Source organism: Stegodyphus dumicola, chromosome 6 (genome assembly GCF_044657685.1).
Source record: "Stegodyphus dumicola isolate Sdum_Otavi_A_Nest chromosome 6, ASM4465768v1".
Taxonomy (NCBI): Eukaryota; Metazoa; Arthropoda; class Arachnida; order Araneae; family Eresidae; genus Stegodyphus; species Stegodyphus dumicola.
The window spans coordinates 207062141-207086790 of record NC_140773.1 but is presented as its reverse complement, the minus strand read 5'-3'; the positions used below and the strand labels follow the sequence as shown (position 1 = coordinate 207086790).

General features: G+C 36.4%; 1 protein-coding gene across 1 annotated transcript in view; it reads left to right on the top strand.

Moving 5' to 3' along the window:
- The window catches only part of LOC118194914 (uncharacterized), a 54531-nt gene that overhangs the window by 25500 nt on the left and 4381 nt on the right, over positions 1-24650 (top strand). Inside the window, exons 2-3 of the mRNA XM_035366126.2 lie at positions 11823-12167; positions 21451-21845. Of these exons, the coding sequence (XP_035222017.1) occupies positions 11823-12167; positions 21451-21845 (740 nt within the window). The remainder of the gene's footprint in view (positions 1-11822; positions 12168-21450; positions 21846-24650) is intronic.

Sequence of the window (24650 nt, the reverse complement as noted above, 5' to 3'; positions counted from 1 at the left end):
CACAAGAAATAAACAGACACTTGAATTCTCTTAATCCACAGGTGTTAGTAAATGCATAATATTCAGGAGTAATTATAGGTTGACTCATTTTCTTGATACGAAGAGCGCTAATATGCCGTGAACATTAAAATACTACAAACATCAGTGTATGATAAGTTTCGCGAACGTGAAATGTTGAAGATTAAACAAACTTATAAAATAAAAGCACTACGAGATTTTCTACTAAAATGAAAGCAGCATTTATACGCTATGCATTTATAACTGCAAAACGAATTCAAAATAAAGTGTAAACAACAGCATGCGCTTATATGCACAATTTTAAAGATACAGCATCAAAAGAGCAATACCCGCTTTCGGAACCCCTTCCTCAGTGGCCATACTGATGTGCACTTGTGAATTATGCTCCCCGTCAAGTTGTACCAAATTAGAGTCGACATCTGAACTTCGTGATATTAAAATACTTATCTTTGTTGATAAGATATTTACTCCCTCCTTTCCGCGTGCCTTCCTGTGTGACTGAAAGCATACTGGACGCGTATTCGAGAAGTTCGAGTCCCGGCGTGGGCACTGCACATTTTCACGTCTTCTACTTCGAAAAAATACCTTATGAAGCTACATATTATCTGTCTGTATTTGAGGATTTTCAATAACATCTCTTATAAATTTGAAAGCTATACAAAAACGCAAATTCTTCCTCTTGGACTGCGCAAGCACTCTTAAAATGCGAGACATTTTTTAAAACAATACGAATCAATATATTAAATCTGTATGAAAATATGTGCCCATCAAGGTATTACATCTGGGAGAAATTTCAATTCGGTGTAATAAACAAGTTCTATACATCTATAGTATTTGATGTTGTTGCTGATGCTCGCTTGTCTGACGTATAGTCAGCCCAAGCCCACGAATTCCTCATGGCAAGGAGCGCAAGATACGCCTGGCGTTGGCAACAGCCTTGAGCACCTTACAGGTAACAGCGCGATTTAGCTCACTTCCGCCCCCAATTTTGATGAAGATCACCCTGGGGGACGGGTCCGAGGGTCTCCAACCCCTCTTTCCCCACCACCAACCTCTCGAGAGGACTTTCGGCTCGCCACATATTTAGAGTTCCTCCATGCGGTACGGACACTATACATTTACAAACAGCCTTTGGGGGGATTCGAACCCGGGCCCTTTGGAACAGCAGTCAGCGACGCTAACTAGTATACCGGTTGGGCGGCTCCATAGTATTTTTCCAACTTAAATGTTGACATAAACTGTTCAAGATGGAACAGGTTGCCAGAGTAAAAAAAAAATTAAGCTAAGAATCAAAGTAGCGTAATTAATAAGAGATTTCACTACGCTGCAATGAAAATATTCTTTATATTTTTCCAACATAAATTTTGCCATAACTTGAGCTGATGAAACGTTGTTTAAAATTCACTAGTCACCTCCAGTATAACTAGGCTCTTCAGCTCATGCTGCGTGACACCTGAATTACTGGGCATCCCCCTTTCTCACTTCACTATTACTCATTGAGGAGCATTGAAAAGGGTCACGCAAGAGAGATTTTTCTTAAAATCAACGTAATGAGAACACTCTCTCTTTCAAATCTGGTGCATTCGCATTTCTTTCCGCTTGCTACCTCCAAACTTGGATATGCGTATGATCTAAAACAAAGATGATGATCATAAGTAGACAAAGTGGGAAGAGAAGAGAAGATGGCAATACAAATGTTATGCTCTGTTACAACATTTAAGTGTACTCAAAGCATGAGACCGAAAAAGTGAATTGTGTCACAATGCCTGAAGGAAGGGTTTGTTTTTAACTGATCTTTGGAGATTTTGCATTAGTGTAGATGAAAAAGTGAAATCCGTTAATATTCTTATCAGAGAATACTTCGTTAAGAGTAATGGACTTTTTAAAAAAAATTCAAAACTATGCGAAATAAGTTCTTCAATTCTCCTTTCCCTCAGAAAGCTTCTGTTATTGCATTTGAAATGGTAAATTATTGAGTTTAAACCCTCTTTATTTTGATTATTTGATGTTTTTCGTCATTGTTCATTTGACGAAGAAAAGGAAAATCCAGTTCTGTTTCATTTTAACATTTTCCTTGAACGTTAAAAAAAAAAAAAAAAAAGGATAAAAAAATGTATGACTGTCAGTTCGTGACCGAAACATCATTTCGAATAAAGACAGTAAATCCTAGGGAATTTTCTGGAATTTTGTTGATTTGCAATAAGCCACCCATCTGAATGAAAACATGTTCTGAACGAACAGAAAGTTCCAAAGAGATGATGAGGATTTTCCAGCGACCCTTGAACATCAGATTCACCTTGTCCAACCGCTAATAACAATCATTTGAAGGACAACTGCATCGTTGCTGTAACGACTAATAGGAGATGATTTCAACCAAAACGAAACCTCTTTTCTTTTATGGTTTAGTCTGTGTTTCAAGGCTGTGTGATCAACGTTTGTTTATTATATTCTTTTCATCCATTCTAAATTAGTTATAAGCTTGTCAACTTCGGTTTCTACAGTCTTTACGAAGAATAATGAAGATTCGCCATTGTCGAATAAACCTGTTTCCTTTCATCCTGGGATCTTAAATGGATATGAAACTAGTACGCCGAATTAACAAACAGGCAAATAAAACAAACGCCTAGAACTCATAATTCATGCGGGCCTGGCTTCAGTTGAAGGAAAAGTAAACAAAATAAAAAATCTGAAAAGTGCAGATTTTAACGGTCGTCCAAAAGGGCTCTTTAAAATTTTATATGATCTATCAATAGAGATTATCGATATAGATGGTCCAGATGGAATAGCGAAACTTTTTGCAGGATACTAGATGAACATACATTTAGACCAGAGTTTTTTTAGACTGTGGGTCGTGACCCCCATGGGGGTCGGGGGACCTGCAGCAGGGTTCACCAAAAATTATAGCAGTTTTGATATTTCTTTAACTTATTATAATAATTTTACAATTACCCAATATTTTTACACAATTTATCTGAAAATAGATAAAGATAATACAGACAAAGAAAGAACGAAAACGTTTCAACGCATTCTTTTTATAATATAAACGTTAATTTTACTTGCTTTGCATGTGACGTTTTCATTTCGTAAGTTACTTATTTAAACTTTTCATATTGTTCTATGTCCTCAACTTACAAATATAAGTTAATGACCTAAAACTGCAAAAGTATATTGCAATACAAGTGAAAAAATCGATAGCTTCGTTCACGCGTGTGTTGGATTTGCGCAATGCTTATAAAGTCCCACAAAATTTTCGTAAATATTATGGGGTCCTGGGGTTGCGAAAAAAATCTCAGTGATAAAAAAGAGGTCGCGACTGAAAAACGCTTAAGCAGCCCTGATTTAGACTAACATCGGAACGTTATATAATTTCTGTATATTTAAAAAATATATAACGTTATTCTATAAAAACATTTAATGCTTTTAATGAGATATATGATGAATTATAAATGCAATTTTATATAAATTAATCAGATTAAAAAGTAAAAAACAAAAATAAAAATTTGAAAGGTTTCAGATTTTATATGACGCTTAAAGGTGCGTTTTTTGAAGTTTTGTGTGTTACCTTTACTTATTAAATATCATGTACTTCACACTTAAACCATAAAATCCAATTCAACAGCAATATCATAAAATATTAAAAAAGAGAATTTCCGATACACAGTCTCGCACGCCTGGAGCTAAAAATGTTTTTTCCCCCCTGTACAGTGTTCCACTGCTCGCTTTGAAATCGTTGAGTTTGTTAATCAAAAATTCCTTTCTACATAACATAACATAATGTTTGACAAAATATGAAATAGATAATAAAACAAATTCCAAATTCCATTTGGTTTTCCAGATGCCCATATTCGAATGGATGACTGCGTTATTCAAAATTTGATGTCTCTAGGTACAGTTGTTTTTTCACAGTGCAAGAAACATACATATAATCAAGCAGATTCTTTGTTACTTAATTTCTTTAAATGTAATGCAGGGCTTTAATATTTGGTGGCGACAATTTTAAAAGTGAAACAATTCATGTGGTGAATCAACGCAAAATGCCAAAACAAAATTAATAGTCCTTCTGGGCAAGTTGTTCCCTTCGGGCTAAAAAATAATATTCTTAGGAACTCCATCTTTTTAAACAGTTTATTTGTCAATGAATAACAGGCAGATTAAATTTAAAGAAAAATGCCTAACATTTTACGGAAAAGAACATTCTCGAATGAAAGGCGAAACAACGCATTTACAGCGGACTGAATCAACGTAATAAATCTTTAGCAATATAGAATGTTTATGTTATAATTTTTAAATATAATAAAAATATATATACTCATAAAAACTGATAAAAGGTAAAATGTTATTCGTCGGTGCATAATGTACTGGCGTAGTGTGTGTGTGAGCTTCGTATATGTGATAGCTCCAAATACACATATTGTGCATGTATGTTCACAGTTCATCCGTTCCCAACTACAGCTGCTATTGCAATAAATAGCATAAATATTTGTCAACATTTATTTGATGACTGATTTGATTATTTATCAAAATTCCGCGAAGGGCCAAATATAATCTATCACCATAATACAGAACTGTAAAGGAAAAAAGAAAAGCAGGAAAAAAGAGGAGGAAAAGTTAAAACAAACAGATGCAATTTTTTAGTACTTAGGTAGCAGGATATCATTAATAAACGAAGAGAAAAAAGTGAAGATCTGGGTCTATTTTATAATATAAGAAAGAACTGAAAAAGGAAAAAAAGAAAGAAAGAAAGAATACGAACAGCAACAAAGAAATAAAAGTGAAAAGAACTTTTTTAAGCACTACGCGAAGAAAATAGAATGAACATCAATCTATCAATGAAGAAAAAAAATAAAATCTTAATTCAACATATGACAGAATGAAAAGAAGATAACGAAACTGGAAACGAAAAGCAACAATGATAGAAACTATGTGGCCAACATATTGTTACGAATTTTGTGTCTATGAAAATAGTTTTAGTGAAACTTTAAATTGTAGTATCTCTTGTGTAATGCAACATGAAAGCATGGACCTTATAAGAGATTCCTGCCTATAAAGGTCCATGCATGAGAGGAGCTCACGTATTAAGTGCGGAGCATCGCCAGAAAAACAGGGTTACAGGGGAATGTCCACTTAACATTGAGGTAAATGGTTATCTCGCCAGTTAGAGCCGAGCCGCCGATAGTTACTGCGACTACGTTGTGTCGCCAAATTTGGCGATAAATTGCCTAAACTCACCAAACTTAACGACCATTTGGGGGAATATGCAAAATCAAAAAGGTAAATGAAATTTATATCCCTCGCTGCATCGTCATTGAGAGCTTGGTGAAAAGAAGTAAATAAAACAGCCTGTTTTAAAACCGACAAATGCATGAATTAAAGTTTAAAATTTAAAAATAATCTAGAAAAGCAATCGAAGTAATCTGTTTTTCTATCAGTCCCTTTATGCCGAAAGGACGTGAGCCCAGAATGGCTATTAGTCGCGAAATGGCATTTTGCGTCAAATCATTAAAAGCGTTGAATAACTTTTCAAATTGTTGCCACCAAATATTATCGCCCTTATTATATTTAATGAAATTAAATAATGAAGAATCTGCATCAATGTATGCGTTTCTCGTACTGTAAAAAAAAAAAACAAGTGTACTTAGAGCAATCAAAATCAGAATAACATAGTCAACCATCCAAACATGGGCACCTGGGAAGGCCGAATTTGGAATTTGTTTTATTGTCTATTTTATTTTGCAATATTTAACGAAATTTTCATTAAAAATCTCAACAATTTCAAATCAAGTAGTGGCAACGTAAAAGGGAATAACATATTATATCTCCATCGTGGGAAACTGTCTGTCGGAAATTCTAAAGATATGCTGTTTTAAAATATGTTCTCCCAAATGTTTTCGAAACTGCTCTTCAAACGTGTATGTGTGTGTGTAAATTAAAAAAACGCTTTTTGGTTATATTATAAAAACTGAAAGCTTTCAGATTTTTTTTCATTTATTATTATTCTTATTAATAATTTTCTTCTTTCGTTGCACTAGCCCCTTGCTGACAATAGATGTAAATTCGATGATCGAAAGATGTAAATTTCATTTCCATTTTTGGTTTTGGCAGATTTTGTCCCCCCCCCGCATTTTTTGTAGTTTAATGTGCATTCGTTTTTTGGTTTTTGGATGTGGTTTATTCTGAATTGAACGTAGGGTGAATTTTAAACGAATTTTTTATTTCATGTTATTTTGCATTATTACTAACATTTGCTTATGCTATCAGTGCGTAATATGTTTAGGTTTTGAGCATTTTTGGGGCATTTTATTTATTCAAAAATTTACTCAATACATTCACATATATATGGGGATATGTCTCCACTATTTGTTTTTCTACAGTCTACTACATTTCTTGTACAATAGATTTACTTTGGTACGAAAAATGTCGATTTGAAAATTTTGTTGTAATTTATAACAAGAGCAATATTTGACAAACAAGCTAAAAACGAGAGCAAAATAAAATGCACATTCGTGTTAAAAATGGAGAATTTAATACGAAAAGCTTATATCATTCTCTTATTCCAGTTGTGCTGAATCATCAAGTTGCGAGTAAAGCAGTGCATATGGGATTTAAAATGTAATATGGGTTTTGCTATAGCTTTTAAAAAGAGCCAATGTTAGAAAATGATGTCCATATTTATAATGAAGAAGTCCGATTTAATAAATCAAGCGTTTTCCTTTACTTTTCTGAATTTCTTCCCAAAGAATCCGAAGGGCGTATAGCTTAACATCTATAATCAATTAGTTAATTGGTAAGTGCTTCTGAATACTTTCTTAAACAACAAATGAATAGAAGGGACCTGGAGGCAAGTGAACCTCCACCTTTACAAGTCATGTGTTGAGCAAAATGTGGGACATGAGATTTGAGTGGATCTGCATTTATGAATTCCAGTGTTCTTTTCAAGTATCTTCTCTCCGTGCTCATCCCACATCCATCTGACCCCTGTGACCTACTTCTGTTCGTTGTTTCATCACATTCTTGCCCAACAGCATTTGCTCAGTGGTTTCACGAGTTGAAAGTGGCCCATTTGTCTTCCAGTTTAGCCCCTCGTATCCCTTATCAGTGGTTGCATTATGATGTAAAAATCCATTCTTTTCTTTGGCTATTGTGCCGACTGCTGTATGGTATTCGTCTTCTCCCTAAGATGTGAGAAAGTGTACCGTCTTCCCCACTTACGACATCTTATTTGTAACAATTGGCATATTAACGATACTATTACTTTATTGTTTAAGTGCATTATGCTAACCATTTTTATAAAAGCTTTCAAGCACGTTCTGAAGTATTATAAAATAGCTTCCTTAGGAGTGATTAAATAAGAATCGCTCTTTAGAATATTAACGAAGCTATTTTTCGTTTGTTTGTTTTGTTTTCTCTCCGCAAATAATGGGCAACATATCACTTGAAATAAAAGCCCTTTATGTGTTGGAAATAAAACAAAGATAATGCTGAAGTTCGTATATAAATGTTTCACCCATTTACTGCTTTTTAATTTCACATCAGTGTATTGTACCCTCTTTCAACTAATCCCATAAAGGTCTAGATCCAATATCTAAATAGAGCTTTGCGTTAAAATACACAACATTTTACAGTAATTCAGGCCAACACACAGGAAATTTTCTATAAACGGAATATAGATAACGATATATATATAAGAATCCCACCAAAATTTTTACACGTTTCTTTCCATTGAAATGTTCTAAAACTTCAGAAACAGAAGAGTGGCATAGCTACAGGGAGACAAGGGGAGGCATTTGTTCCCGGGCGCATCATTTAGGAGGAGTCAAATTGATGTTACAAATTTTTAGAATAAAATGGTTTCCATTCTTGGCGAACAGAAGCTGGAGGGGGGAAATCTTCAGTTGTCCCTGAGCCCTAAAAAACTCTGAAGCAGAATCTGCTTATGGGAAAGTGACGGTGTCTGTGACTGAGAACGTCTGCAACGCGCCTTTCTGGCAGACTGAGAAAGTTATAATTACTCTTTCGAAAGCTAATAGAAGTAATCATAGCTGTTTAGTTTAAAATTGCTTTAGGGTTGAATTGAATGCGTTCATTCACTTTTCAAACTGTTGCCAACAAATTACAGCCCTGTATTATATTTAAAGAAATTAAATAATAAAGAATCTATATAAATGTATGTATGTTTCTCGCATTCTGATAAAACAACGGTACCTAAAGCCATCAAATTTTGAATAACGTAATCCTTCACCAAATATGGGAATCTAGAATTTTTTTTGAATTTTTTTTTTTTTTTAATTTGGAATATTTTTTTTACCTAATTTGGAATTTTTTTTATTATCTATTTAATATCTTGTTAGACTTTAAAGATTTTTGATTAACAAACTCAGCGATTTCGAAGCGAGGAATGGTACATTGTACTGAAAAAAAAAAGCATTTTTTATCTCCAGCGCGCGAGACTGTGTATCGGGAATTCTAAAGATGTGCTCATTATAAAATTATTTTGCGATATTGCTGTTGAATTGAATTTTATGGTTTAAGTGCGAAGAACATGATATTTAATAAATAAAGATAACACAAAAAACGTTAAAAAATAGCACTTTGGGCGTTATGTAAAATCATAAAGCTTTCAGATTTTTATAATGATTGATTTCTAATTGCTCCTAAAACTTTTTTTTTTAATATATATATATAACGAGTACAAAATTTTCCTCGTAAGTATACGAATCGGAAGAACGTGTAATATGTTAGATTTCATATTTCATATATATATATTTTAGTTTAAGATTACAAAGACATTAATCTTTGCGTCGTCTAACATATTTTTATAACTGGAAGTATATGTCTGTACGAAAATAAAGGCCTGGCAACTACTTTTATGGACATGGTGAAAGTAAAACACTAACACTAATAAAACACACTAACGAAAGAAATCCGAAGAGAATTTTCTTTTTACCAGAAACTGACGAAAGTGATTACAGAGAATTTGTTTAAATTATTTGCTTTAAATATATAGCGATTAGAGAGAAGTACATAATTTTTAAAGCGCAAGTTTGAGATATGTTTTGAATGTCTATTGTTATAGGAAACATAACACCCAGATTACCAGATAAGTAGTCGACCATAATTTCATGCTTCAATATTTCGTTTATCAAATATAAAAGATAAACTTCGACTTTCGACTGTGAAGAAGCCGGACAAGAGAAAATTTGACTTTAAAATAGTTACAACCGTAAATATCGCAGCAAAAACATCGCGGATAAAATAAAGCAAGGCGAAAACGTCGTGGAACTAAACATAGTGGAGAAAATAAAGCAAAGAGAAAACATCGCAGTTCTAAAACGGCCCACCAGCGGCCGAGCGGTAAAGTCGCTGAACACTGGTAGTTCGGTCCGAGGTTCGAATCCCGCGAACGGGCTGGCTGCATGGGTGTTTTCGTGGTTTTCCCCATGTGTAACGTGTATACGAGCCAGTTTCCCTTATAAAGTCCTCCACGAAGGCATCCCTCCCCTTAGGCAGATAGCCCTAGTGTGCTTTGCCATAATTAAATACACACGTACACACGCAGTTCTAAAACGTCGTGGTACAAAATATAGCCGTCGAAAATAAAGCGGTTCAAAAACTTCGCAGTTTGAAAACATCATCATCGAAAATATCGTAGTAAAAAATGAAGTACTTGACGATAACATCGCAGATATGCGTTTTTCAGGTTTTAATAATTGTAAATGGATATTCGCATAATGATGTTTAAGCGCAAGATGAAAAGAAGAAGAATTTTTTACTTTCGTATTTTCTATTAACTAATAAATTTAAAAAAAAAAAAAAAAAAAGAACAAGAAATTTTAACAAAACAAGAAATAATTTTCATTATAAGAGTGTCAGATTAACAAAAGTGAAGAAAATAATATCTCAGAATTAGCAATTTTTTTATAAAGTCATGCAGTTTTTTATCTTCTTTTTTTATTTTTTTTTAGATTATTTTTTTTCATGAAAAATTACCAGTAAAATTTTATTAAAAAAATCATTTATTAATGGCCTATGTTAGCTAACTATGTCAGTTTAAAATTCTGATAAGTGCTAAAAGTTGCATTGATTTTCTATATTTAAGTTTCCATTTTATATTTTCAACAAATATTAATTAGTTAATAAAAAAATACGAAAGTAAAAATTATCCTTCTTTCCATATTGCGCTCACAAATCATTATGCGAGTATCCTTTTACAATTATTAAAGCCTGAAAAACGCACGTCTGCGATGTAATCGGCATGCGATGATTTGTAGGTACTTTATTTTTTACCACGATATTTGCGACGACGATGTTTTTAAACTGCGAAGTTTTTGAACCGCTTTATTTTCGACAACTATATTTTGTACCACGATGTTTTAGAACTGCTATATTTTCTCTTTGCTTTATTTTCTCCGACGATGTTGTGTTCCACTACGTTTTCGCCTTGCGTTGTTTCCTCCGCAACGTTTTCGTCCGCGATGTTTTCGGCGGACACCTAGTAAAATGTTTGCCATTAGCAGACACCTTTATCATATCATTTCTGATTTTTCCCGTACTCAAGTTTTTAGGGGGATTTCAAGGGGGTTTTAATGTGTATATATGTATATAATAAAGATGAGTTAAGAAGAAAATTCACAAATTGTTAGCTGTTACAAAAACATACATACTTCCGTTAGCTGTATTAATTTGCTATGTGTTTCTAAAACATCAAAACGAGTTAAATTATTCACAAATTTCCTTTTAACTCCATATAATCATCAAAATATGAATAAAATTTGCACTGCAGCTGAATGAAATTTTATACATCATTTATCAGTTTAGGATGTAAAATCGGTTATAAGAAGAAATCTGTGAAGCATCTCGAAGTCTCTTGTTATACACATTTCACTTCCCTAAAAAATTACCCTCCCTCCCAACCGATGGTTATTTAAGAAAGTCATCTACCGTTTCCTCTGTTACGTCAGGAATTATTGTATTTTTGGAGTAGTTTGCTTGTGTGTTATGTAATGATTTTGTTTCTTTGTTTTGTTTCTTTGTAAGCTTAAATTAAATTTATGCTAAGTTTATAGTTCTTTAAAATTTAATTAGTATTATAATTTAAAATAAAAAATGAATTCTATCCAAGTATAATTTCAAAAAAGTGCTTTGCCAAAAAGGAATAAAAAGAAGGTAATCCTGTAAAATCTAATACTTTTAGCTTTCTTAAAAGCACAAAAATATAAAGGCTCCTAGAAGTTAGTCTATTTCTTATATATCTCAAAAATTTCTGCTGTAGAATCTTAGCGACTGTAATAAATTTCACGTTCAGTGTTTAAATGAAAAGAATTAGTTTTTCTAATTAATAAAATAAGTAACTACGAAAGAGATAACTAAGTTTCATATAAACGTTAAGTAAGTTAACTCTAAGTAGGGTTATACTGAAAACATAAATTAAATAAATAAGTAAATTAATAAATTGGTTAATTAAATGAAATACAAAATTTCATTGCATAATTCAAATTTTTACCTTAGAGATGTTGAAACTATAATCTATTAACAATAATTTCCAGACGAACTACGAGTTCTTATCTACTTGGCCACTGACAGATTCTACGAGATATTGATTTTTTGCTTTTTCAGTAAGATGCAAATATATATCAAATGAGAAATAAAAGCAGATTTTGAAATCTCGTTTTCAAGTACTTTACGGCTAATTTTATTTAGAAGCGTTCAAGCTTTGGTGAAGTGTAATATTCATAAAATCATGAACGTGATATTTTAACTATTTGCTTTATTAATTTTCCTTTCGAATTTTTTTTTTTTTTTTCCAGATGTTCCCAATGAAGACCAGTCTTCAAACTTACTTCTTTATTTTAACCTGTTTAATGGGCACCATCCAGTCCTTGAACTTACAAAAGAAGGATGCTAGTCAGACTGGGAAGACTCTGAAGGACCACGAATCAGAGACAGATATGATTGCAGCCCCGAGCATAGCAGTTGCGAATTATAAGACCCAATCTGTAGCATCTAGATCTTCAGCTCCTCCAGCCGGTCGGAGGTATGGATATCCTTATCTTATAGCACCCACATTGCCACCCTTCCTGAAGAGATCAGATGACTATGAGAATGAAGCAGACCATGTACCAACCGCTGCATCTGATAGATCCAGATCACCAGTAAGAATTTTTCCTTTCATTTTCCATGTAGATTGCGATTTGCTGTTTTTATTCACCTTTCAGGTACATATGAGCAATTGTAATAATCAGAAAAAAAAAAAAAACTCCGCGCGTTATTCAGAGCGTAAAAATTAGTTTTGTATTCTAAGCGTGAACATGCAATCTATGGGAGTCTTTTGGTATTTTGCGCATGTACACATATATAAAAAAACGATGTTCTAGTAAACTTGTTATGAATTTTACTTTGTAGAGACATTAGGTGTATTTTGGAAGCAGAAGTCATGAAAAATGAGCAACGCCATTGACGGGAATCGAACCACAGACCTCTGCAATACGCGCCCAGCGTGCTGACCACTACACTACGAAGGCATGCCAAGAAGGAGGGAGAAATACCTTAGGGCGACTGGGGATTAGGGGACTCAGTCGCAAAATCCTGGGGGGTGGAGAATTATCATCCACCACCCTTTTATTTCGGGCACCACTGTAGAGACATTAGGAATTTTTGAAACAGGAGAGATGGATTATGGTCACTTTACTTAACCTGTTCCGCCAAACTGAGTTAATGGCACTACAGGGTTAGGAAGTTATCCTATTCATTGCTAGCAATCTGACGGTTAGGCCGCCTTTCTACATTTTACTTTAATCTGTAGTTTCTTGGATATAATTATTTTCATTCACTTGCTTCATTATCTCTAAGATGCAATTGTTGCAGTAATAGTCCGTGAACAGTCTATTCACAGGATATGTGATGTAGTCGGAAGGAAAGAACTGCTGTCGAAGGTGCTCTGTCAGAGGGCAGGAGAGCAGGTAATGAAGTGCGTCCGCGTCTTCCCCGCGAAAACCGCAAGAACAGTTGACGTCCCGTCTGAGGAAACGTCTGTAATACGCTGGGAATTTTCCGTGGTTGGTACAGGCTTGGAGGAAGAGTCGGTTGCATTTCAGCCTCTTGAGAGAAGGTATTGGGAAGATGTTGTAAGTAAATCTTCCTGTCTCTTCTTCCTGCCATCGTGATGACCATGTCTCTTGAAATGCTGTCTTGAGGAGCCTTTTTGCAACTTCTGCGGAAAGCGGAACTTCCTTGTCAATTTCTGGTTTGAGAGCTGCAGTCTTAGCTAGTTCATCCGCTCGTTCGTTGCCTTTCTGCCCGGTATGTCCTTTTATCCAGTTGATCTTTAAAGGTATGGAAGAGCCTAACGTCAAGAAGATCTCTCTAAGTGCTGCCGTGTGCGGATGTTTTGGAGGAAAGGAATTCAGCGCATTCAGAACGCTCATGCTATCTGTGAAGAATGAAGTGTGAGCTGCTGGTTGTGTACCTAACCATAGTGCTGCTTCTTTGAGTGCTAGGGACTCGGCTTGGAAGACTGAAGCATGATCGCTTAGACGGAATTGTGCTTGATAAATTTCTTCATTGTTCGAAAAGACCGTGAACGCTGCCCCTACTCGTCCTGAAATTTTTGAACCGTCAGAAAAAATCTCTCTTTGTTGTCTTGAGGGTGGCGATTTGCACCAGGAAAGGATGGGTAGATCTCCTGGGTGTAAGTTAGGGGAATCTTGGAAGCTTTCTATGCTGGCATATGATAGATGTAAATCTTTTTTAGTGTGAAGGTCCTCTTTGTAATGTAGAAGTCGATAGATTGATCTTTCTAATTCTGCTTTTAGGTCGAGTGGGAGCGTGCCAGCTAAGACCTGAAGTGCTGCGGTTGATGTGGTGCTATACGCACTGGTGATTTTTAACGGGATTACTCGCTGTATTTGATGTAGTTTTTGACATATTCTTGCTGTGCCATTCATCCAGAGTGGGCAGCCGTAGAGGATCATGCGTTCAATTGCATTAAGGTACAGATGTTTTAACAGGCGCCCCTTTTGGCTCCACTTGTCTGTGATTATCCTGTTTAGTTTATTGATGATTCGATGCGTCTTATCTCGGACTTCCGTAAGATGTGATACCCACGTGAGCTTCTTATCAAGCGTGAATCCGAGGTATTTAATGGTATTCTGGCGTCGCAGTGGATGCCCTTCCCACTTTATGCGTGGTGGATTCGCGTCTATTTTTGAACTTTTTGGAAAGACTATCATCTGTGTCTTTTCAATACTGAAACACAGTTTGTTGTCTTGACTCCATTTTGCAAGCAATTTGAGTGCTGCGTCTGCTTTACGCTCTATTGTTGTCCTATTGCCTCCGTCTATTATGAGTATAATATCGTCGGCGTAAGCTTGTATCTTGGCATTGTCTCCAAAGTTGACGTTCAGCGCTAAGTCTGCAATTATGTTCCACAAGATGGGTCCGATATTAGACCCCTGTGGGGCTCCTTTGTGGTAATTCATCGTGATATTTAAGCCGTCTCTTTTGTAGGTCACTTGACGTTCTGTGAGGTAGCTTGCGATCAGTTGGTAAAGATTCTTTGGACATCGCAGGTCTTTTAGTTTTGTTTTGAGCGCTGGCCACCATAGTTTATTGAATGCGGAAGCTACGTCAAGCGATATTATACACGTATGGAGGTTATTTTGTCTGTTATTTAAGATGATGTCTTGAACACGGTTGAGGGCGTCGGTGGTGCTCCGCCCTTTAGTAAACCCGAATTGGGCGGGGTTTAGTAGTTTGTTTTTGACCAGGTAATACGTTAATCTCTGCGTAAGCATCTTGTCAAGGACCTTGCCCCACGCTGAGAGTAAGCAGATAGGTCTGTAAGAACTGGGCATGGACTTTGGTTTTCCCTCTTTCTGGAACAATACTAGCTCTGCGTTTTTCCATTCCTCTGGAAAATAACCTAATTCAAGGCACTTGTTAAAGTGTGCTAGAATTTGTTTGTCGTCCGCGAGCCTAAGCTCTTCAATGGTTTCAATCGTGAGGCCATCCAGCCCAGGAGCTTTACCTCGGCGTGTTGAGTTTATCGTACGTTGCATTTCTTCGAGTGTGAACGGCTGATCGTCTTCCGAGTTTGGAATCTCGGTTGATTGGGAACGAATATCTGCATGGTATGTAGAGTCCTCGTTGGGGTCGTCTTCTGGAAAATGGAACCTCATGATTTCTCTAATTGTATCCTCAATTGTGCTCGTCATTGTGCCATCTTCTTTTTGAACTGAACCTATCTGTAATGGATCCATGCTCTTCCCTTTAGCTAGATCGAAGTATGTTCCGAACGGAGAGCTAACAGTGATTTTGTTCCATGTCATGTCCCATGCTTTTTTCTTTTCTTTATACATCTTTTGCCGGTACTGTGCACGTACCCTCTGGTAAAGCAGCCTGTTATGGGTCCTTTCCTCTCCATTTGTTTTTTGGAATCTTTTCCTTGTTGCTCTGACCTTTTTCCTGAGAATAGTGAGATCTTTTGTCCACCATGGACAGGTGCGCGATCTTGGTTTCGAGTTATGTGAGAGAACTGTTCTTTGATAGATCTCGTGAAGACTAGTGGTAACTTCTCTTACATATTTATCGATTTCTTCGATAGTTGTCAGATTTCTAGGGTCTGCTAAAGATTTTGAGACATACCTTTTGAAACTTAGCCAGTCGGTATGTCGTACATTGATTTTCGATCTTCTCCATGTTGGGTAATGAATGCTGGAGACGTCAAAATAGATATTATTATGATCGCTATTGTTTGCTTCGTCCGTTACCTTCCAATTATCGATCCGGATTCTGTCTCTACTTATGATAAGTGTGAGGTCAATCCAGCTGTTACCACTTACTCCTGCGAAGGTTGGCGTATCCCCTATTTCATTGACTATCGATAGTCCAGTGCTGGCAATGAATTCGCATACTTTGAGGCCTCGTGTGTCCGTATTATGTGAGCCCCATAGGGGACTTTTGGCATTGAAATCTCCGGTAATTATTGTAGTCATGTTGTTATTGTCCTGCATAAACCTTTCTAGGGTTGTCAGGATTGGTGCAATATCTCGCGATGGAGGACAGTATACCGTGATTAGTATAAATCTTGAGTCACTGCCTATTGCAAGCGCTATAATCTCCGGAGAGCTGAAAAGTTCCAGAACTGGGAGATTTGAGTCCGCTATAATCACTGCAGTTATTGCGTCTGTTCGAGAGTAGAACTTCCTATATTTTGTGGGGAATCCGTACAGTTTGTTCTGTACTGTGTACGGTTCCTGGATACATGCTACTTTGAGTTTGTCGTTTTGTTCAAAATTTATCTTTAAGTTTTCTGTTGCACTCCTGGAGTGCTTAAGATTAATCTGGATTATTTGGATACTATCCATAATTTGTTCGTTGTTTTAATCTTTCGAGCTCTTTTAGGTAGCATGGGCATTTCTTATCTCGGCTATCATGTTGGGCATCGAGGCCTGTATTATATCGTTTATTCACCTTTGTGCAGTTGACACAGCTGACTGTTTTTTGGTCACAATTGGTCTTCTCGGGGTGTGTGGAGCCGCATCCGGCACAGACCTTATCTTCCTTGCAATATTTCGCTGGGTGGTTATACCCAAGGCATTTGACACATTGCGAAACCTTTATAAACTCCCTTACGTTATATCTTGACCATTGTATGTTCAACTTCTTCGTTTTCATAAGGATCTTGAAAGCTACTGAGTCTATAGATAGAACCCAGTGCTGTCCAAAGCGGGCCTTCATGGCGAACAGAATCTCTATTTCACTTTCTGCTAGGTCGGTGTTCTGTATTTTAATGAAGTTTACTATCTCGTCTTTATTAATGTTCTCGTTGACATTGTAGACTATTATTCTGGGGTTTCTTTTTTGTGGATGTTTCGTCTCCACTACGTCCTTCAGCTTCCGATTTTCATTTATGGCCTCTTCAACCATTGCCAGTTCTTCCTTTTTCGTAACTTCTACTAGGAGCCCTCCTTTGTTGACTCTCTTTATATTCTTGACGCCTACTTTGAGTTTTCCTGGATCTATGTACTTCACCAGCTTCTCCTTTACCTCGTCGGATGTACTACCCTCAGTCTTAGGATAGACTAGTAATACATGCTCTGTCTCTTGCCGTGATCTTGATTGTGATCGTCTAGATCTAGAACTACTTCTGGATGGCCGTCGAGATCTTGCAACTTCTGCAAAAGACAGCTTTTGAGTGGCGACTATTCCTTGGATGCATGTCTCTATATTCTTAGTTTGTTCAATTTGTCCTTCCAAATTGGCAATTTTGTAACTCTGCCTCGAGACTATTCTTAACATATGGTCAAAGAAACCTCGTATCTTTTTGTTTGCTTTTGTGGAAATGTCGTCTCTATTTAAATATCCAATTAGATTAGTATAGCACTCTGAAGCCTCTTGATACTCTGTACTGGCATCTACCAAAGTTATATCAACGTCTAGCTGTCGTGTACTGCTCTGTTTCTGTGTCTTATCTATTATTGGAGCACTGGCCGACTGCGTCTCATTGTCGGGGCGTTGCAATGCCCTCACCGGGACTCGAGCCACGGACCTCTCCAATACGCGTCAAGCGTGCTGACCACTACACTACGAAGGCATGCTAAGAAAGGGGGAGAAATACCTTATGCTTATACAAAGGTAACAGTTATTTGCAATACAAAAAAAGTTATAAGGTAACATGTATGTTACATACGCATCGTCATCCAATCAGAAGTTTTCTCAAATAGACAATTTTATGAAAACAACTCCAACTTTGCGGAATAGAAAGGCTTATAAATATAAAATTAGAATTATATGTAGCAAAAGTTTTATAATAATAGAACTTTAGAGCAAAAATTATTGTTAGTAAAATATTCATTCTGCTATGCTATTATCCTGCTATGCTTCTGTTATGCTATTATTATTATACTATTAACTTGGAAAATTCCTCCAATGAAATGCTAGTCTATTGAATATTGCACTGATGAACACATGCACACATTTTCCCATAATGCAATTTATTTTTAAATGAAGCTGTGAACCATTCTATACGAAAGAATTAATTTGGAGCAAAATCTGGTATTTTTTGCCGTGTACCCTTCATAATACCTTCAAGTTTTAATCTGTTCAGAGCACGTTTGTTAACTGCTAGTATGTCGAAATGATTCATGTTTGCATTTTTTGATCTTCTGAAATAGCGTTTACTATATTAAACTTTCATGCGCATCACTAATGAATATGCTGTAACAATCAAAAATTTTCCCAAAAAATTTTACGTCTTGATCCATCCCGGGGTAAAAGTTATATCTTTAAAAGGACAGATGATCTCAAAGTGTTATTTATAAATATTAATAAAATACTAAAGAACCTAAAACAAACAAATTGTAAAAGTTTGAATTATTTTTTAATTATCAAAAGCAGAAGGATAAACAGTGAGCAAATGCACAGGGGAAAAAAGTAAGAGAAATATTAGCGTATTCCATCTTAAAACTGGAACAAAATAAAAAAGCCTCATCTAGAAATTACATATTTTGAAGCCAAAAATGTTTTAACATTGTCTGTACATATCGCCCACAAAATTTCCCGAACTACGAGATTAATACAAATTTTTAATTAGTTGGATACTTTATCCAGAATTGGCAAACATTTAGCGCACAAGTAAGTTTAGAAACAATATTTGCCCAACTTAGATATTCTGCAGAATTTTCTCTTTTTCACCCTTGTAACTTATAACCAGATCGCATTAACGCCATAATACTTGTTGCCACTTTTTTCATCTTTCTCAGAAGAAATAAATTTATTATACAGGATACAGTCATATTGTAATTTTGAAATTTAATTATTCGCATATTTGGAGGTAACGAAAATTGATTGAATGAAGAAGTCGAATACGATTGTATCATTTGAAAAAGACACTCGGATCTCCCAATTCTTTTTTTCGTGTATCTGGTCCCCCCCTTTTCCTGGAATACTTGTGTTGTGATTTATCTCACGTGTCTTAAGTAACATCAAACAAGTCCACGAAATTCATCGTGGCAAAGAGAGCGCTTGCCGTTGGCAACAGCCTTGAGCACCATACAGGTGACTTCGCTCAGTCCCTCCCCCCAATTTTAAAGGACAGCAGCCCGGGAGGATGAATCTGGGAGTCTCCCACCCCTCTTTCCCTACCACCAACCTGTTGAGAGAACTTTCGGCTTGCCGCATATTTAGAGTGCTCCCGTGCCGCACAGACACTATACATTTACAAACATTCATGCCTTTTCCGGGATTCGAACCTGGCCCTTCGGTATGGCAGTAAGCTCTCCTAACCATTATACCGTCTGGGCGGCTCCTGGAATATTTTTAGTAGGCTATTTAAATGTGAGAGAGTACAGCGATTCGAAAGATCTGGAAAGCATCCAATATAAAAATGTACAGTTAAAAAATCAATCATAAATTCTTGTGGAGAGTGGCTTCCATACTGGAAATTAAATTATTCTGCGTAATCACGGCTATAAGATTTAGTCAATAAAAAATGAGTTATAGAATAGAATAAAAAATTGAATTTACATTCAATTACTATTACATTACAATTTACAATCAAGTAATAGAGCCATCGAAGAAGAAAAACCAAGCTGTAATGTGGTATTTATCAAACAATAATCGGTACTTACGTATTAACGCCACCGCAGCAGAAGTTGTGCTGATGCACCAATAAAGAGCAGTCCTGCTGTTCGCACGCAGTTATCTTTTGGGTTCCTTTTTGCTTTGTTGTTTGGTGATTTTTGAACACCATTTTTTAGTGCTACGAAAATGCGTCTTTGGGATATGCCAAACACAGAAGAAGATGCAATTCTATTTTTTCAGGAGCTAAATATTTTACCAAAAAACGAAAATGTACCAATTCGCATGATATGAAACTTTATTTTGGTAAACGTACGTTTTGGAAATGTAATTTAAGACAGTGTGATCTGCAAGTGGGATTTAGAAAATACAACTGGTTTGATGGAAGCAGAATTCCATTTTGTTCAGCTTTGAGATTCATATACTGCTGGTGCGAGGAGTTGACGCTGATTAATTTTGTGAAAAGCAACTTGATTTATCGGATAAAACTGTTATAGATTGGAACAATTACATGCGTGAATTATGTGTCATGGATATGGAGAATAAACCAAACAAGAAGGTAGGTGGACCAGATTCCATTGTGGAAATTGATGAAAGTTTGTTTACTAAGCGTAAAAATAATTGTGGTCGAGTATTACCCGAACAGTGGGTGTTTGGTGGTGTATAAACAAAAGATCCGTTTGTTGTCACTGTTCCGAATAGAACTGGCTCCATTTTTCTTAATAAAATTATTGAAAACATTGCAGATGGTAGCACAATTTATTCTGACAGTTGGAAAGGTTACCAGGCAAATAGAATAGAAAAAGAAGGACTCCTACATGCTAAAGTTAACCATCAATACAATTTTATTGATCCTGATAGAGGAGTTCATACAGAAACAATAGAGAGAATATGGGGTAGTGCTAAATGGAGGAACAAGAGCATCATTTAGAATGTTATTTAGCAGAGTTCATATGGCGGCAGCATCAGGTCAAAGAAAATAGACATTGTTTTTTGAATCTATATCGGCCCATTTTCCACCAAAATCGGATTAACTACTTTGTCTCTATATCGGCCCATTTTCCACCAAAATCGGTTTGACTACTTTGATTTTTGAAAGTGTTTTGATTTTAAATAAAGTGTTTTAATTTATGATTTGTCGCAAAAATTTTAGGTGTAGATTGGCGGCACTTAAAAACCTCCAAATCTGCAGCTGCGGTGGCGTTAATACGTAGGTACCCAATAATCTTAATCATTGTTCAGTGGATCACTTCTGTTGTCTCATGCTGCTTCTGCTGTCATGCATTTTATGCTAGTGAAAGGAGCATGAAGCTGTGAAATTCACACAAGATTGGCAAGGATGTTTCTGCTGTAGATCGTTGTTCTCCTTTGGATGACTTCACTTGATAGTTCAATTATGCAAATACTGCTTGCATGACATATGCAAAACTTAGCTCGCTTTTCGATCACGTGATGCAACATTTAGTTCTTTAGCTCCACTTGAGATTTTATTAGGCTTGTGCAGCATAGTTTCTTATTTCACAATAGCCGCAGCCTGTTTTTTATTCAATGACTTTCATACATATCTAGAAGCAGATAAAGTTATGACTATGTTAGAATGGCCTTCAGGTCTTTTAAAAATTCCTCTGCGCTTTCTTTTTGAGAATCCCATAGGAAAAAAATTTGAAGTGATGGCAAGATTACCAGTACGTAAAAATGGTTCGGAGATGTATTTGTGTAAGCATGCTTAATTTCTTTGAATATAATACAGGGCAACAATATTTAGTGGTAACAATTTAAATTCAAAATTCAGTTCTTTCTCATAACTCAAAAATTAGTAAATTATTTGCAATAAAAATATGTATGTTCTGCTCTTAGGCTAAACCATATGGAAGCAGACTTAGTTCTTCAGATGATGATGAGGATGATGATGTTCCCCGCAAGAAAAGCAGTCACAAGAAACATAAGATTCCTTACACTTACGGTGCAACTCGCCGTCAAAGTTACGATGAAGAAGCAGAAAGTTCTGCTGCGAAAGGATACCGGAGCTATCGAGAACCTAAATACAGAAACTTTGATGAGTTAGAGAGCATGTTCATGCCAAGGAGAATGGATATTGGTGGTCGTTATTCGCAGTATGATTACTCACCAAGAGACTCCAGTACTCCTTTAGTATCACCCAGAGACCCCTACTTGTCACCTACGGATGAACCTACGGACTCCTTTTACCCAATTCCCAAAGTGAAGAGCTATTCGTCGACGTACAGGCAAAGGTAAGCATTTTTCACGAAATTTACTTCTCATCAAAACTTATTACTCATCAAAACTAATTTAGTACTTTTTTTAAAGCTAAGTAAATCAAACTTTTTCTAAGCACTTCAATAGAACAAGTTTAAAAAAAAAAAAATTTTTTTTTTTTCAACCCTATTTTGAATTGTATTTTCGTTGTCTCTGTGTAAAGTTTTTTCACAATTAAACCTTCATTGGGGGTAAATTTTGATGTAGCAGTCTGAGTACATTTCCTGAGATAGCAGCATGGGGTTTCCTTCATCACAAACAAATCGTTTGGCTGATTTCTTTCATTTAATGCAATATTTTCAACGTGACTACCTCCACCTTGAGACATTTAAATTATAGAAGGAGGTGTTTGCACTAAGGGGCTTTATTCTTCAAAAGAGGCTGAAATACCAGCAATAATTTATAAAAATACTGGTCACTTTTAGAGGTGAAAAAACGCAGTTTCACATCTGGAAGTGACCATCTCCCCTAGAACATAAATAAGCATTGGTATAACAAATCATCTTTCTTAAGGCAACCTTTTCTCAAGAGACCAAAAATTATCTAAAAGCATGGATGGTTGTCTTAAAAAACTTCACTGTATACGAGGGCTGTTCAGAAAGTATCGAGACTGAATTTATTGTGCAAAACAGTTTTTGAATCAATCTCCTTCGAAATATGCTCCATTGGCAGTAACACACTTGGCCACTGTGTTTCCAGTCCTCGAAACATTTCTGGAACTCCGACTTTGGGATGGCCTGAAGCTGCTGCTTCGAATTCTGTTTTATGGTCTCGATGTCCTGAAACCGGTGTCCTTTTAAGGTGTTCTTGATCTTGGGAACGAGAAAGAAATTTGGAGGTGACATGTCTGGCGAGTAGGGAGGATGTGCTACTTGGATTGTTCCGTGTTTTGCCAAGAATTGCTGGTGTGCGCTGGGGCACCTTCATGATGAAGCATCCAGCGAGAGGACGCCCACAACGGTCGTTTTCTGCGAACAACCTCTCTTAATCTCCTCATGATGTAGTAGAATTCCTTGTTCACTGTCTGGCCCTGGGGAGCGTACTTATGATGAACAATTCCATCTGCATCGAAAAAAAAAAAACAAGCAACATGACTTTGATCTGGCACCTGCCTTGCTTTCTTTGGCCGATGAGACCCTGGGCTTTTCCATTGTGACGACTGCTGCTTTGTTTCGGGATCGTATCCGTAAATCCACGACTCATCCCCAGTGATGATGAGCTTCATGAACTTCGGATCGTCGCTTGCACTTTGAAACAAATCAGATGAGATTGCCAGTCGTTGGAATTGCTGATCCTCAGTGAGCACACGCGGCACAAGCTTTGCAGACACTCGGCGCATGTTCAAGTCCTATCTCAAAATTTCATAACATGATCCTATGGAAACGCCACACTCCTGTGCGATTTCTCGGAATGTTAAACGACGATCAGAGCGCACCACAGCCTGCACTTGTGCAATCATGTCCTCAATGATAGAGGTGGACGGGCATTCAGAACGCGGATCACTGTCCACTGATTTCCGACCCTCCTTGAATCGACGGAACCACTCGAAAACCTGAGCACGACTCATCTCCAAATGCTGTTTTCATTATCTCGTAGGTTTCGTTGCCCGTTTTACCGAGCTCAAAGCGAAAATTGATATAGATTCGCTGCTTCGTGTTTTCAGACATTTTCTGTTTTCGACGAATGCACGCAAACACTCCACATGAAAGAAGTCAGTGTGACTGAACAGCGCGCTGTACACACCTGCCGGTTTTTTGTGAAACGAGGTAAAACATGCGCGTGTATGATGCGCACAGTCCCACCGCTAGGGGTTTTCCGGAATAAATTGTCTCGATACGTTCTGAACAGCCCTGATATATATAGATACGTATGTACACCATATACAGCCTTTCTTTCTGCTAAACTTTGGTTGCAGACATGCATTTCCAGTTACGAAAATGTTTTAAATGACACAAATATTTATGTTCTGACATTTTTATATTAAGAAAATCAATACAGTCAAAAGTCGTTAATTCGGACACCCATAATTCGGAATGATCTATAATCCGGACATCAAAACTAAAAACTTTCTGCGCATGCGCCGCGTTGACACATGCGCAGAGGCGTTCACGCGTGCGCGTAAGACCTTTTACGACTGCGCATATGAGTGTGCGCAAGTGCAGAATACGTTTTCGCGTGCGCATTTTATGTATAATGGACGTATAAGCTAAATAATTATCTATTTCAGTTAATGTTGATGATTGCGTTGTTCCTTAATTTTCGAATTGCATCCGGCTTATTATTTTTTGCAGACTGTAAGAGAAATTTTATAAAAGTAAGCTTAAACTTTCGATTATATCAAATAGAATTTCCGATATATATTTGTTAATATGTAAAGGATCTAAAGCGAAAGTATGTTTTGAAATCCGAAATCTGTTTATCATTTTCACGCTGCTCGGCGGCGGGCGCGTAATGAATTGGAAGTTGGTTTGTCAGCACTATCCTTATCTTCAGCGCAGATGTTTTTATTTTATTTGGCTTATAATTCCTTACCAAATGTAGTATTTCATCTCGATATGCTCCGTCTTTGATATGATTTAAAACAAGTTCCTCGTCATTATAATTCGCTTCCGATAGCGAAGAAAAGTGACAGAGGTTATTGAAAACAAAAAAATTTCGATTGACAAATTAGTCGGTGTTCTTGACACAGCAATTATAGGACTTGAACGGCGGAACTTTGTAACTGAACAAGAAATTATGTCTGTTTAATAGAATTAAAGAGAAAGTATTATCACATGAAA